This window comes from Pristiophorus japonicus, chromosome 15 (assembly GCF_044704955.1).
Source record: "Pristiophorus japonicus isolate sPriJap1 chromosome 15, sPriJap1.hap1, whole genome shotgun sequence".
In the NCBI taxonomy this organism is placed as follows: domain Eukaryota; kingdom Metazoa; phylum Chordata; class Chondrichthyes; family Pristiophoridae; genus Pristiophorus; species Pristiophorus japonicus.
Genome location: NC_091991.1, coordinates 96,014,842 through 96,030,590, shown reverse-complemented (window position 1 = coordinate 96,030,590; position 15,749 = coordinate 96,014,842). Strand labels below are relative to the sequence as shown.

At 50.4% G+C, this 15,749-nt stretch overlaps 1 protein-coding gene across 3 annotated transcripts in view; it reads left to right on the top strand.

The window, feature by feature from the left end:
- The window catches only part of usp18 (ubiquitin specific peptidase 18), a 115,371-nt gene that overhangs the window by 1,735 nt on the left and 97,887 nt on the right, over nt 1-15,749 (top strand). For all 3 annotated transcript variants that reach the window (XR_011596791.1, XM_070900725.1, XM_070900724.1), the window contains exon 2: nt 10,703-10,755. Coding sequence is in view for 2 of the 3 variants with exons in the window: in XM_070900725.1 (XP_070756826.1) it covers nt 10,753-10,755 (3 nt within the window). In the remaining variant the exon portion in view is untranslated. The remainder of the gene's footprint in view (nt 1-10,702; nt 10,756-15,749) is intronic.

The following is a 15,749-nucleotide window of genomic DNA, read 5'->3' as shown; positions in this document are numbered from 1 at the left end:
GGGAAGAGTGTGGGGGGGGGAAGAATGTGTGGGGGGGGGGGGGAAGAGTGTGTGTGTGGGGGGGGAAGAGTGTGTGTGTGTGGGGGGGGGAGAGTGTGTGTGTGGGGGGGGGGAGAGTGTGTGTGTGTGTGGGGGGGAGAGTGTGTGTGGGGGGGAGAGTGTGTGTGGGGGGGGAAGAGTGTGTTGGGGGGAAGAGTGTGGGGGGGGGAGAGAGTGTGTGTGTGTGGGGGGGAGAGTGTGTGTGGTTAGGGAGTGTGTGGGGGGGGAGAGAGTGTGTGTGTGTGGTTAGAGAGTGTGTGGGGGGGGGAGAGTGTGTGTGGGGGGGGGAAGTGTGTGTGGGGGGGGGAGAGTGTGTGGGGGGGGCGAGTGTGTGTGGGGGGGGAGAGAGTGTGTGTGTGTGTGTGTGTGGGGGGGAAGAGTGTGGGGGGGGCGGGGGGAGTGTGTGTGTGGGGGGGGGGAAGTGTGTGTGTGTGGGGGGGAGTGTGTGTGTGTGTGTGGGGGGGAGTGTATGTGTGGTGGGGGGAAGTGTTGTGTGAGGGGGGGGAGTGTGTGGGGGGGGGGGTGAGAGTGTGTGTGTGGGGGGGAGTGTGTGTGTGTGGGGGGGGGAAGAGAGGGTGTGTGTGTGTGTGGGGGGGAGTGTATGTGTGGTGGGGGGAAGTGTTGTGTGAGGGGGGGGAGTGTGTGGGGGGGGGGGTGAGAGTGTGTGTGTGGGGGGGGAGTGTGTTTGTGTGGGGGGGGGAAGAGAGGGTGTGTGTGTGTGTGGGGGGGGAGTGTGTGTGTGGGGGGGGAAGAGGGTGTGTGGAGGGTGTGTGTGTGGGGGGGAGTGTGTGTGTGTGTGGGGGGAGGCGGAGTGTGTGTGGGGCGGGGGGGAGGGGGAGTGTGTGTGGGGAGGAGGAGTGTGTGTGGGGGGGGAGGGGGAGTGTGTGTGTGGGGGGGGGGAGGGGGAGTGTGTGTGGGAGGGAGGGGGAGAGTGTGTTGGGGGGAGGGGGAGAGTGTGTGTGGGGGCGAGGGGGAGTGTGTGTGCGGCGGGGGGAGTGTATGGGGGGAGGGGGAGTGTGTATGCGGCAGGGGGAGGGGGAGTGTGTGTGGGGGGGGGAGGGGGAGTGTATGTGCGGCGGGGGGAGGGGGAGTGTATGTGCGGCGGGGGGAGGGGGAGTGTGTGTGCGGCAGGGGGAGGGGGGGTGTGTGGGTGGGGGGAGAGGGGGAGTGTGTGTGGGGGGGAGGGGAGTGTGTGTGCGGCAGGGGGAAGGGGAGTGTGGGGGGGAGGGGGAGTGTGTGTGTTGGGGGGAGAGAGAGTGTGGGGGGGGAGGGGGAGTGTATGTGTGTGGGGGGGAGGGGAGTGTGTGTGCGGCAGGGGGAAGGGGAGTGTGGGGGGGAGGGGGAGTGTGTGTGTTGGGGGGGAGAGAGAGTGTGGGGGGGGAGGGGGAGTGTATGTGTGTGGGGGGGAGGGGGAGTGTGTGTGCGGCGGGGGGAGGGGAGGGAGAGTGTATGTGTGTGGGGGGGAGGGGGAGTGTGTGGGGAGCGGGGGAGGGGGTTGCGCGTGTGTGGGGGGGAGGGGGAGTGTGCGGGGGGGGGGGGGGGGGAAGTGCCTGCAGTGATAGTGGATGCATTGGTTATAATGTAGCAAAATTCCCCGGATTCTGGGGAGGTCCCAGCGGATTGAAAAACTGCAAATGTAATGCCCCTATTTAAGAAAGGAGGGAGCCAGAAAGCAGGAAACTACAGACCAGTTAGCCTAACATCTGTCGTTGGGAAAATGCTGGAGTCCATTATTAAGGAAGTGGCAATGGGACATTTAGAAAATCATAGTACAGTCAAGCAGTCAGCATGGTTTTATGAAAGCGAAATCATGTTTGACAAATTGGTAGAGTTCTTTGAGGATATATCAAGCGGGAGGGATAAGGGGGAACCAGTGGATGTGATGTATTTTTGATTTCCAGAAGGTAATCGATAAGGTGCCACATAAAAGGGTTACTGCACAAGATAAAACGTCACGGGGTTTGATAGAGAATTGGCTAACTATCGGGAGAGTCGGGATAAATGGTTAATTTTTCGGTTGGCAAACGATAACTAGTAGGGTGCCACAGGGATCAGTGCTGGGGCCTCAACTATTTACAATCTATATTAATGACTTGGATGTTGGGACCGAGTGTAATGTAGCCAAGTTTGCTGACAACACAAAATCTGCAAAGGGATATAGATAGACTAAGTGAGTGGGCAAATATTTGGCAGATGGAGCATAATGTGGGAAAGTGTGAAGTTATCCACTTTGGTAGGAAAAATAAAAAAGCAAATTATTATTTAAATGGGGAGAGATTACAAAATGCTGCAGTATAGAGGGATCTGGGGGTCCTTGCACATGAAACACAAAAAGTTAGTATGCAGGTACAGCAAGTAATTAGGAAGGCAAATGGATTCTTGGCCTTTATTGCAAGGGGAATAGAGTATAAAAGCAGAGAATTCCTGCTACAACTGTACAGGGTATTGGTGAAGCCACACCTGGAGTATTGCATATAGTTTTGGTCTCCGTATTTAAGAAGGGATATACTTGCATTGGAGGCAGTTCAGAGAAGGTTCACTAAGTTGATTTCTGAAATGAAGGGATTGTCTTATGAAGAAAGGTTGAGCAGATTGGGCCTATACTCATTGGAGTTTAGAAGAATGAGAGGTGATCTTATTGAAACGTGTAAGATTCTGAGGGGGCTCGACAAGGTAGATGCAGAGAGGATGTTTCCCCTCGTGGGTGAATCTAGAAATAGGGGGCATAGTTTCAGAATAAGGAGCTGCCCATTTAAAACTGAGATGAGGAGGAATTTCTTCTCTGGAATTCTCTGCCCCAGAGAGCTGTGAAGGGTGGGTCATTAAATATATTTAAGGTGGAGATGCAACGATAAGGGAGCCAAGGGTTATGGGGAGCGGACAGGGAAATGGAGCTGAATCCATGATCAGATCAGCCATGATCTTATTGAATGGCGGAGCAGGACAAATGGCCTACTCCTGCTCCTATTTCTTTTGTTCATATGTAAGAGGTAGGTTTTAAGGAGCATCTTAAAGTAGAAAAGAGAGGTAGAGAGGCGACAAGGTTTAGGGAGGGAGTTCCAGAGCTTAGGGCCCAGATAGCTGTAGACACGGTCACCAATGGTTGAGCAGTTAAAATCAGGGTGCTCAAGAGGGCAGAATTTGAGGAGCGCAGACATCTCGGGGTGGCGGGGGGGTTTGTGAGGCTGAAAGAGATTACAGAGATAGGGAGGGGCGAGGCCATGCAGGGATTTGTAAACAAGGATGAGAATTTTGAAATCGAGGTGTTGCTTAACCGGGAGCCAATGTAGGTCAGGGAGCACAGAGGGTGATGGGTGAGCGGGATTTGGGGCGAGTTAGGACACGGGCAGCCGAGTTTTGGATGACCTCAAGTTTATGTAGGGTAGAATGTGGGAGGCCAGCCAGGTGTGCATTGGAATAGTCAAGTCTAGAGGTAAGAAAGGCCTGGATGAGGGTTTCAGCAGCAGATGAGCTGAGGCAGGGGCGGAGACGGGTGATGTTACAGAGGTGGAAATAGACAGTCTAGTTATGCTGCAGATATGTGACCGGAAGCTCATTTCAGGGTCAAATATGACACCAAGGTTGCGAACAGTGTGGTTCAGCCTCAGACAGATGCCAGGGAGAGGGATGGAGTCAGTGGCTGGGGAACGGAGTTTGTGACGAGGACCAAAGACAATGGCTTCGGTCGTTCCAATATTTAACTCGAAAATTTCTGCTCATCCAGACAAACAGTCTGACAATTTAGAGGCCATGGCGAGGTCGAGAGAAGAGAGGGTGAGGTAGAGCTGGGTGTCGACAGCGTACATGTGGAAACTGATGCTGTGTTTTCGGATGATGTTGCCGAGGGGCAACATGTAAATGAGAAATAGGAGGGGCCAAGGATAGATCCTTGGGGGACACCAGAGGGAACGATGCGGGAGCGGGAAGAGAAGCCGTTGCAGGTGATTTTCTGGCTACGATTAGAGAGATAAGAATGGAACCAGGCAAGTGCAGTCCCACCCAGCTGGACGGTGGTGGAGAGGCATTGGAGGAGGATGGAGTGCTCAACCGTGTCAGAGGCTGCAGACAGGTCAAGGAGGATGAGGAGGGATAGTTTACCTTTGTCACAAAGGATGTCATTTGTGATTTTGATGAGAGCTTTTTCGTTAAAACCGGATTGGAGGGATTCAAACACGGGATTGCAGGAAAGATGGGCACGGATTTGGGAGGCGACAACACGTCTAAGGATTTTGGAGAGGAAAGGGAGGTTGGAGATGGGACGGTAGTTTGCAAGGACGGAGGAGTTGAGGGTTGGTTTTTGAGGAGAGGGGTGATGACGGCAGATTTGAGGGCGAGGGGGACAGTACCTGAGGAGAGAGAACCGTTAACAATGTCAGCGAACATGGGAGCCAGGAAAGGAAGTTGGGTGGTCAGCAGTTTGGTGGGAATAGGGTCAAGGGAGCAGGAAGTGGGTCTCATGGACAGGATGAGCTCGGAGAGATTAAGAGGGGAGATCGGAGAGAAACTGGAGAAAGATGTGAGGTCAAGGCTAGGGCAGGGGGGATCCTCAGAGGAAGTTTGGCCTGAAATGAGTGTATGATTTTGTGCAATTCCTCTTCAGATGTGTTTTGATACTTGATTCAGATTACGACGGATTCTGGCAACGCTTAATGCTTTCTGATCAGAGACTCAGGCCTGTAAGGAAATGCTGAGATAATGTGGCGCATGTGATTAAAAAATAATCGACCTGTCGTGTCATTGCCTCTGTCGCTTGGAGCCCTCTTCTCTCCTCCTCACTGTCAGTCATCACTCCAGATTGAGAGAGGTGTGTGCCGCCTCTCTGTGCAGTCCCTCTGTGCAGTCCCTCCGTGCCGCCCCTCCGTGCCACCCCTCACCCCTTGGTGCTGCTTACGTGTAGTTTGTACAAAGTGTAGTGCTTTGCACGTTATATTGTAACAGCTTCCTACAGCTGCTCGATGCTCACCTCATGTAGCCAACCAGGGCCTGTACTACAGAGAAACATAGAAATTTATAGCGCAGAAGGAGGCCATTTCGGCCCATCGTGTCCCCGCCGGTCGACAAAGAGCCGCAAAGCCCTCGGTTAGCAGCCCTGAAGGTTACATATAAATCTATGAACAATGAACAATGGCGGACTGGTAAAGAGCACCCAGGCTACCCCACACAACTGTGATACCCCAGGCATCGCAACATTTTACACTCCACCCCAACCGGAGCCATGTGGTCTCCTGGGAGAGGCAAAAAAACAGATAAAAACCCAGGCCAATTGGGGAAAAAAATCTGGGAAAATTCCTCTCCGACCCATGCAGGCGATCGAAACTAGTCCAGGAGATCACCCTGGCCGTATTCAATTTGCTGCAGTACTTACCATCGTATCTGCGCCAGCCAATAAGAGGTTATCCAGTCTAATCCCACTTACCAGCTCTGGGTCCATAACCCTGCAGGTTACGGCACTTCAAGTGCCCACCTTTTCAATGTGGTGAGAGTTTCTGCCTCTACCATCTTTCCAGGCAGTGAATTCCAGATCCTCACAACCCTCTGCGTGAAGAAGCTTCCGCTCAAATCCCCTCAAAACCTTCCACAAACCACCTTAAAACTATGCCCCCTCGTAATTGGCCCCTCCACCCAGGGAAATGGCCCTTGCTATCCAATATATCCAGGCCCCTCAAAAGTTTTTACACCTCAATGAGGTCTCCTCTCAGCCTCCCCTGTTCCAATGAGAACAAACCCAGCCTATCCAATCTGTCCTCATAGATAAGATTCTCCATTCCAGGCAGCATCCTCGTAAATCTCCTCTGCAGCATCTCCAGTGCAAGCACGTCCTCCCTATAATACGGCGACCAGAACTGCACGCAGTACTCCAACTGTGGCCTAACCAGTGTATTATACAATTTAAGCATAACCTCCCTGCTCTTGTATTCTATGCCTCGGCCAATAAAGGCAAGCATTCCGTATGATTTCTTAACCTCCTTATCCACCTGGCCTGCTACTTTCAGGAATCTGTGGACAAGCACTCCAAGGTCCATTTGTTCCTCTACACTTCTAAGTGGCCTACCATTTAATGTGTATACCCTTTCCTTATTAGCCATCCCCAAGTGCATTACGTCACACTTCTCTGAATTAAATTCCATTTGCTACTGTTCTGCCCACCTGACCAGTAGATTGATATCCTCCTGCAATCCATGGGCTAGAACTTCCACTTTTGTGGTTATCGATTTTCCAGCGTGGGCGGTAAAAAAGGGTTTTCAGATCGCCGGCTTCTCGCCCATTCTCAAACCACCTCGTCTCCATTTTTGAAAATCGGCGTTACCGCGCGATATGAAATAGGCAGTTGCGTTAAATGTTTTTGACCTTCTGCCATAAAGTGTGGCCGTCCTTAGCAACGGCATGGCAATGCTCGATTCCCATGATTCTGGAGGTCAAGGGTCATCATGACATGCGCAGAAGAGGAGACAGAGAAAGAGGCAGCTCAGAGGGACTGAAGGCGTGGCTGGGTGTGGTGTGGCTGCTTTGGGAGGAAGGAGGGAGACTTTAGAGCTTCACAGCTCGGGCAAACAAAAATTTAGCTGTTACCAGCCACATATTTGTCCGAATTTGGCCTATAATGGAGAGCGAGGAGGAGGCATCACTGCAGGCTATGGAGACTGACGCTGGAGAGAGCAGTGAGCTGGGTGAGGAGCACGTTGGAGGGTGAAAAAGAGCCAGGAGGTTCTCGGACAAGGCAAATGCCTCCCTCCTGCAGGAGGTCGAGTCACACTGGGGTGATGTGACACAGGGAGGGCGTGGGAAGCCCACCCCAAAGGCATACCAGAAGATATGGACCGAGATAACAGAGGTGGTCTCGTCAGCGACCAACGAGGGCAACCAATGCCGCAAACGATGGAACGAACTTGTGGGATTCGCAAGAGTAAGTATTATATTGATTTACATGTAATTATGTATTTATATAATTTGATTTGTAACAGTCATGACTATCAGCAGATGTGAGGTCTTGCACTTTTACCGGGAAAGTTTTACTCAAAGCCTGTGGTCACGGTGCACGTCTTTAGGTAAAGAATGATAATTATCATAATAATCATATTTACATCTGTCGGTTATGTGTTGTATGTGACAGTACCGAGCAATGATATCACGCAATGATCTCATGCCAGGTCGTCCTGTCACCTTTTACAGAAGAAGCTATCGATGATAAGGTCTGTGCAGAGGCGAACGGGTGGGGGGCCACCAGTCCCCAGCGATCACTGAGATGGAGGAGCGGGTGCTCGCACTCGTGGGGAAGCACCCCCTGACAGCCACGGAAGCATCTGCAGACCCTGAAGTGATGTCACATGAGTAAAGCTTACACCATTGTGTGATGTAAAGTCAATAGATGCCACACCCACTCATATCTGAACAATCATATATGATAGGTGATTTCTAAAATTGTCCTAGAAATACTGCTGGCCTAATATAATCATTGCAATGCACAATGTGTTGATGGTCATGAAATGTGATGTCTGTGATGATTTTGATAGCGGTGGTGCTTTTGTCGTGTATATGCTGTGTGTAGCACTGGACTCACCTTGTGACCCTAGCACCCGCTTCTCCTCTAATAACCTCATTTGTGTTTTGCAGCTCAGCCAGCAGCACGACCCCAGGCAAGACCACAGAGGCCAGAAGGTGGGGGCACGTGGCAGGAGTTGGCGGACAATCCTACTACATTTGGTGCTGAGGAGCTCCGATTGTCGCCCGTCAATCCGCTGGGTCTGTTCTCGATGGATGAGAGCGCGGATTTCGAAGAACCTGAATCGCCACACTCCAGAAGCCATTCCACCCCAAGGCCATCTAGTGGTCCTCCGGCCATTTTCGCCTCCACTCTGGAGGTACCGGCCCCAAGCACCTCGCCTTAGGGCACCCCATTTGCCCCCAGGATAGTGCCGACCCCGCAGAGACTTCGTGGACGCAGCAGGTCTGTTCCAAGAGCGCAGCATGAGAGCGGAGAGATGGTACAGTTGTCCAGGAGGACTGTAGACATTGGTGACCAGCTCATCGAAGCATTGGGGGGGGCATATCCCGACAGCTGGCCATCATGACCGAGTACCCTGAATGCGATAGCCAGGAACACTGCTGGCACAGGCCTCCCAGTGGTCCCCGAGCGCAACACTCCACCCCTAGGTTCCGCACCACCACTGCGAACAACAGATGAGAGCAAGGACCAAGATCCTGCTTCTGCATCAGAGAATGTTGCCCCCTCAGCACCCCCCGCTCCTGTACCGGTCCAACCACCGCATCTGCCTTCATTACCCCTCCAATGAGGCACCGACTGAGGAGCTCCTCGGCCAGGCGCCATGGAGCAAGCAGGGGAAGAGGTAGAGGTGGGGAGGGGGGAAGGAAAATGAGGTGCATGTGCGCAGGTGATGGCGGTATTGTATCTCTATCAGGGTGTATGCAATTTGTTGCAATGTATGGGGGCTGGGGACCACGCTCCTGCTTTGCCTTTGTATTCTGTGTTGCTGGACATGTTGAACATGTGATTTATGTAATTGATGGAAAAAGTGGAGTGTGGGCGGGTGTTGGGTGTTATTGGCTGTGATACTTATGATTTCAGACCAATGTTGGTATTAAATTTTTGTTATTGAACATCACCTTGTTGCGCATTGTCTCAGATAGCTAGACCATTACACATTGGTGATTCCTTACCATGAAAGGGTTAAATACATCGATCAACATAAACTTTAACTGGCACCAAGGTGATGGGCACCATTGATGTCTGAGCTGCACCCAAACGGCAGTGTGTCAGCGTTGTCACTCACATCAGCGCTCTTTCAGGCAAATCTTTCAGATATCAGCTCCTTATGTAAGAGTGGGATTTAATAAATGCGAGCCACACCGCTGATGTTCCTTCCGGTTAGTTCCACTTTTTGTGGGCGGTTTTTTGAGCGAGCGATATTGTGGGCGATATGTGTGCGAGGTGGTGAAATTGACGCTGGCCGATCTCATGGCCGGTAGTTTGGGTAAATATGCTTGTTACGTCAAAAAACAGTGGGCGGGTGTTAATAATGAATCTCGGCATTAATTCCGTGCGGAAAGTAACGCTTGGCGATATTATGGGCGTTGATTTCGCCCATTCTGCTGATTCTGCCGTTAAGCACATGGGGAATGTAACGCTCGGCGATAAGTTTCCTAAAAATGCCCGCCAGTTTCCATTTTGTGCCAAAATGGGTGATATATGTCATTTCAGCGGTAAAATGGGCGTTTGGTAGGCGTTAAGCATGCAAAAAAAGGTGGAGGTTCTAGTCCCATGACTTTCCTCTTCATTATTAACCACACACGAATTTTAGTGTCATCTGCAAACTTCTTAATCATACCCCCTATATTCAAATCTAGATCATTCATGTGTACCACAAAAAGCAAGGGACCCAGTACTGAACCTTGCAGAACCCCGCTGGAAACAGCCTTCCAGTCACAAAAACATCCATCAACCATTACCCTTTGCTTCCTACCTCTTTCATGAACAGTGTGCCATGTGGGACTTTATCAAAAGCTACATCATACACACTACCCTCATCAACCCTCCTGGTTACCTCCTCAAAAAATTCAATTAGATTAGTCAAACACGATCTTCCCTTAACAAATCAGTTATGAATGTCCCTGATTAATCCTTGCCTTTCTAAATGTAGGTTTATCCTGTCCTTCAGGATTTTTTCTAATAATTTTCCCACCACTGAGGTTAGGCTGACAGGCCTGAAATTACTCGGCCTATCCCTTTTTCCCATCTTAAACAAGGGTATTACATTAGCAAACCTCCAATCCTCCGGCACCATGCCCAGATCCAAAGAGGACTGGAAAATGATGGTCAAGGCCTCTGCTATTTCCTCTTTTGCTTCGCTCAACAGCCTGGGATGCATTTCATCTGGGCCTGGGGACGTATCCACTTTCAAAGCTGCTAAACCCCTTAATACTTCCTCTCTCTCTATATTTATTTCATCCAGAATATCACACTCCTCCTCGATAGCAGTATCTGCATTGCCCCTTTCCTTTGCGAAAACAGATGCAAAGTATTCGTTAAGAGCCATACCAACATCTTCCGCCTCTACACACAGATTATCCTCAAGGTATCTAATAGGCCCTACCCTTTCTTTAGTTACCCTCTTGCTCTTAATATATTTATACAACATCTTTGGGTTTTCCTTGATTTTACTGGCCAAGAATTTTTCATGCTCTCTCTCTTAGCAATCCTAGTATCCTTTTTAATTTTATCTCTTAACTTTCTATATTCCTCCAGAGATTTTACTGTATTTAGCCGTCGGTATATGACATAAGCTTCCCTTTTTTTCTTTATCCTCCCCTGTAAGTCCCTAGACATCCAGGGGGCTCTAGAATTGTTATTCCTAGCCTTTTTCTTTAGGCACATGTTTGGCCTAAGCCTTCCGGATCTCCTCCTTGAATGTCTCCCACTATTCCCACACTGTAGAAGTTTACATCAGCATTTTGCTCCCTATTACAGATCTGACTGGCTAAACAATAAATTCCATTGCCGGCATGTTTGCTCAGTCACCTGGCAGGAAAATTTATCCCCAATTTCTCGCTGGTTCCTTTTTGGTGTTTTTTAATGAGTGACGCAATGAATTGGACAAGGTGTGAGCAGAGTGAACTTTCTTATCTCCTGCTTTTATTTTGTATTCAGGAGGCAGTGATATACCGGAAAGTGAGGAGTCCCCAGGCAACTCTGAACAGATGGTACGTACTATATTTCTTCCTCCCCTCCCAGAGGTGGTGGGCAGGGCTGGGATATAGCTCCACAGACAGTGATTGACATCTGTTGGCAGGCTATTTATCCAAAGCCGGACTCAGATTCTGAATAACTCAGTCCACACATGTACTATCCAGGAGCAGGAATCAGTGGACAGGGATCAGTGGACAGGGATCAGGAGCAGGAGTCAGTGGGCAGGGATCAGTGGACAGGGATCAGGAGCAGGAGTCAGTGGGCAGGGATCAGTGGACAGGGACCAGGAGCAGGAATCAGTAGCAGAGATCAGTGGACAGAGATCAGGAGCAGGAATCAGTGGACAGGGATCAGTGGACAGGGATCAGGAGCAGGAATCAGTGGACAGGGATCAGTGGATAGGGATCAGGAGCATGAGTCAGTGGACAGGGATCAGGAGCAGGAATCAGGAGCAGGAATCAGTGGACAGGGATCAGGAGCAGGAATCAGGAGCAGGAATCAGTGGACAGGGATCAGGAGCAGGAATCAGTGGACAGGGATCAGGAGCAGGAATCAGTGGACAGGGATCAGGAGCAGGAATCAGTAGCAGGGATCAGTGCACAGAGATCAGGAGCAGGAATCAGTGGACATGGATCAGGAGCAGGAATCAGGAGCAGGGATCAGAGGACAGGGATCAGGAGTAGGAATCAATGGACAGGGATCAGGAGCAGGAATCAGTGGACAGGGATCAGGAGCAGGAATCAGTGGACAGGGATCAGGAGCAGGCAATAGTGGACAGGGATCAGGAGCAGGGATCAATGGACAGGATCAGGAGCAGGGATCAGTGGACAGGGATCAGGAGCAGGAGTCAGTGGACAGGGATCAGGAGCAGGAATCAGGAGCAGGAATCAGTGGACAGGGATCAGGAGCAGGAATCAGTGGACAGGGATCAGGAGCAGCAATCAGTGGACAGGGATCAGGAGCAGGGATCAATGGACAGGATCAGGAGCAGGGATCAGTGGACAGGGATCAGAAGCAGGGATCAATGGACAGGATCAGGAGCAGGGATCAGTGGACAGGGATCAGGAGCAGGGATCAGTGGACAGGGATCAGGAGCAGGAATCAGTGGACAGGGATCAGTGGACAGGGATCAGGAGCAGGAGTCAGTGGACAGGGATCAGGAGCAGGAATCAGGAACAGGGATCAGGAGTAGGAATCAATGGACAGGGATCAGGAGCAGGAATCAGTGGACAGGGATCAGGAGCAGGGATCAGTGGACAGGGATCAGGAGCAGGAATCAGTGGACAGGGATCAGAGCAGGAATCAGTAGCAGGGATCAGTGCACAGAGATCAGGAGCAGGAATCAGTGGACGGGGATCAGGAGCAGGAATCAGTGGACAGGGATCAGGAGCAGGGATCAATGGACAGGATCAGGAGCAGGGATCAGTGGACAGGGATCAGGAGCAGGGATCAGTGGACAGGGATCAGGAGCAGGAATCAGTGGACAGGGATCAGTGGACAGGGATCAGGAGCAGGGAGTCAGTGGACAGGGATCAGGAGCAGGAATCAGGAGCAGGAATCAGTGGACAGGGATCAGGAGCAGGGATCAATGGACAGGATCAGGAGCAGGGATCAGTGGACAGGGATCAGGAGCAGGGATCAATGGACAGGATCAGGAGCAGTGATCAGTGGACAGGGATCAGGAGCAGGGATCAGTGGACAGGGATCAGGAGCAGGAATCAGTGGACAGGGATCAGTGGACAGGGATCAGGAGCAGGAGTCAGTGGACAGGGATCAGGAGCAGGAATCAGGAGCAGGAATCAGTGGACAGGGATCAGGAGCAGGAATCAGGAGCAGGAATCAGTGGACAGGGATCAGGAGCAGGAATCAGTGGACAGGGATCAGGAGCAGGGATCAATGGACAGGGATCAGGAGCAGGAATCAGTGGACAGGGATCAGGAGCAGGAATCAGGAGCAGGGATCAGTGGACAGGGATCAGGAGTAGGAATCAATGGATAGTGATCAGGAGCAGGAATTAGTAGACAGGGATCAGGAGCAGGGATCAGTGGACAGGGATCAGGAGCAGGGATCAGTGGACAGGGATCAGGAGCAGGAATCAGTGGACAGGGTTCAGGAGCAGCGATCAGGAGCAGGAATCAGTGGACAGGGATCAGGAGCAGGGATCAAACAGCACCGACCCCCAACCTGTGTGGGAACAGGCGAGCAGCCCCTCCCCCACAATGAGCAGCCCAGAGAGGGCGACTACATTCAATATCACAGGAAAGCAGGAAAGTGATTGGCTGGTGAGATTTTATCTCTATTTTTATCTTTCTTTTCTTGTTTTAAATTAACGCCTTAAATTAAAGGCCAGGATTACCAACTAAAAACTAAACCTAATTAATTAAATACATTCGAGATGGCAGGGCGGGCAATGTGTTACTGCTGCAACATGTGGGAGCTGGTTGAGCCCATTGAGGGCCACGGTGACCACATCTGCAGCAAGTGTCTGCAGCTCGAGGAACTTCGGCTCAGAGTTTGATGAGCTGGGGTCCGAGCTTCAGACACTGCAACACATCAGGGAGGGGGAGTTACCTGGACACTGTGTTCCAGGAGGCAGTCACACCCCTTAGGTTAATTAATTCAAATTTGGTCCATGGTCAGGGACAGGAGGGTGTGACTACGAGCGAGGCAGGTATGGGGGCCCAGGAGGTAGTGATGGGGGAGCCTCAGCCCTTGTTCTTGTCCAACAGGTTCGAGGTTCTTACTCCCTGTGTGGACGAGAGCAGGGACTGCAGGGAGGATGATCAAACTGACCACAGCACCGTGGTACAGGGGGCCATTCAAGTGGGGGGAGTAAAAGAAATGTTGTAGTGGTAGGGGACAGTATAGTTAGGGGGATAGATACCGTTCTCTGCAGCCGAGAGCGTGAGGCCCGAAGGCTGTGTTACCTGCCCAGTGCCAGGGTTAAGGACATCTCCTCTGGGCTGGAGAGGAACTTGGAGTGGGAGGGGGAAGATCCAGTTGTTGTGGTCCACGTGGGTACCAACGACATGGGTAGGACAAAGAAAGAGGTTCTGCTGAGGGAGTATGAGCAGCTCGGGGCTAAATTAAAATTCAGAACCACAAAGGTAATAATCTCTGGATTATTACCCGAGCCACGAGCAAATTTGCATAGGGTCAATAAGGTTTGAGAGATGGCTCAAAGACTGGTGTGGGGGAAATGGGTTTTGGTTCATGGGGCAAAGGCACCAGTACTGGGGTAAGAGGGAGCTGTTCCGTTGGGACAGGCTCCACTTGAGCCGTGCTGGGACTAGGGTCCTGGAAAATCAAATAACTAGGGCTATAGAGAGAGCTTTAAACTAAATAGTGGGGGGGAGTGGGGGGGTTCAGGTGAGTGGAAATTTAATGTCAAAGATTAAGGAGAAGGCAATAGAGCAGGGTAGCACTGGGGGAAACGTGACAGGAAGGGACAGAATAAACATAAAGGTGAATCAGAAAGTGGGGTCAAAGCAGGAAAAAAACAAATTTACAAGCTAATACAAAAGCAAAATACTGTGGATGCTGGAATCTGGAATAAAAACAGAGAATACTGGAAATACTCAGCAGGTCAGGCAGTGTCTGTGGACAGGAAGCAAATTTAAAAGCTCTTTATCTGAATGCATGCAGCATTCGTAACAAGATAGACTGACGGCACAAATAAATATAAATGAGTATGATTTGATAGCCATTACAGAGATGTGGTTGCAAGGTGACCAAGGCTGGGAACTAAATATTCAGGGGTATTTGACAATTTGAAAGGACAGACAGAAAGGAAAAGGAGGTGGGGTAGCTCTGTTAATAAACGATGAGATAAGTGCATTAGTGAGAAACGATATTGGCTCAGAGGATCAAGATGTTGAATCAGTTTGGGTGGAGATAAGGAATAATAAGGGAAAAAGTCACTGGTGGGTGTAGTCTATAGGCCCCCTAACAGTAGCTACACTGTTGGATGGAGTATAAATCAAGAAATAATGGAGGCTTGTAAAAAAGGAACGACAATAATCATGGGCGATTTTAACCTTCATATTGATTGGACAAAGCAAATTGGCCAAGGTAGCCTTGAGGAAGAGTTCACAGAGTGTATCCGGGATAGTTTCCTTGAACAGTACGTTGCGGAACCAACCAGGGAGCAGGCTCTCTTAGATCTGGTACTGTGTAATGAGGCAGGATTAATAAATGATCTCATAGTAAAAGATCCTCTCGGAATGAGTGATCATAATATGGTTGAATTTCAAATTCAGTTGGAGGGTGAGAAAGTTGGTTCTCAAACCAGTGTCCTGATCTTAAATAAAGGAGACTACAAAGTTATGAGGGCAGAGTTGGCTAAAGTAGGCTGGGAAAATAGACTAAAATATGGACCGGTTGATGAGCAGTGGCAGACATTTTAAGGAGATATTTCATAACTTGGTACAAAAATATATCTCAATGAGAAGGAAAGACTGTAAGAGAAGGGATAACCATCCGTGGCTAACTAAGGAAATAAGGGATGGTGTCAAATTGAAAACAAGGGCATACAATGTGGCCAAGACTAGTGGGAGGCCAGAGGATTGGGAAACTTTTAAAAGCCAGCAAAGAATGACTAAAAAAATAATAAAGAGAGGGAAGATAGATTATGAAAGTAAACTAGCACGAAATATAAAAACAGATAGTAAGAGTTTCTACAGGTACATAAACTGGAAAAGAGTGGCTAAAGTAAATGTTGGTCCCTTAGAAGATGAGACTGGGGAATTAATAATGGGATACAGGGAAATGGCAGAGACTTTGGACAAATATTTTTTATCGGTCTTCATGGTAGAAGACACTAAAAACTTCCCAATTGTAGATAATCAGCGGCAGGTCGGGGCCATAAACGGAGCGGCGAGCAGCGGCCATGGGCAGCATGGAGGTCTACCACTACACGGTACAGTGGGAGCTGGTGCAGGAGGGCGACGGCTGTGAAGACTGACGTCATCAAGGTCCAGGTCGGTGATTGGAGCGTGGGCAGACACAG